Source organism: Buceros rhinoceros, unplaced genomic scaffold (genome assembly GCF_000710305.1).
Source record: "Buceros rhinoceros silvestris isolate BGI_N320 unplaced genomic scaffold, ASM71030v1 scaffold15433, whole genome shotgun sequence".
In the NCBI taxonomy this organism is placed as follows: Eukaryota; Metazoa; Chordata; class Aves; order Bucerotiformes; family Bucerotidae; genus Buceros; species Buceros rhinoceros.
In genome coordinates this window covers 43,797-44,008 of record NW_010405511.1, presented here as the reverse complement: position 1 = coordinate 44,008, position 212 = coordinate 43,797, and the positions used below count along the sequence as shown (strand labels likewise).

The window sequence follows — 212 nt, the reverse complement described above, 5'->3', positions numbered from 1 at the left end:
CAGTGAGGCCGGGGGCGGGGAGCGGGTTGTGTGCGGGGTGGGGAGTGCCTTGTCCTCGGGGGAACGACATGTGCCGGTTCCGCGTGGGAGGGGTGACCCTGACCGGCGGTTCGGTTGCCGTGTCCCTGTGCCCGGTGGGGGCGAGGAAATAAGACGACGGGTTCCCAGTGCCTGGGGACGGAGTTAGGGGAGGCGGGGGAGTCGTGCCGGCG

General features: G+C 71.2%; 1 protein-coding gene across 1 annotated transcript in view; it reads left to right on the top strand.

Annotated features, from left to right (window-relative positions):
* Positions 1-68: 68 nt before the first annotated feature.
* The window catches only part of DCAF12 (DDB1 and CUL4 associated factor 12), a 24,771-nt gene continuing 24,627 nt past the window's right edge, over positions 69-212 (top strand). The window contains exon 1 of the mRNA XM_010133770.1: positions 69-134. Coding sequence (XP_010132072.1) covers positions 69-134 — 66 coding nt within the window. The remainder of the gene's footprint in view (positions 135-212) is intronic.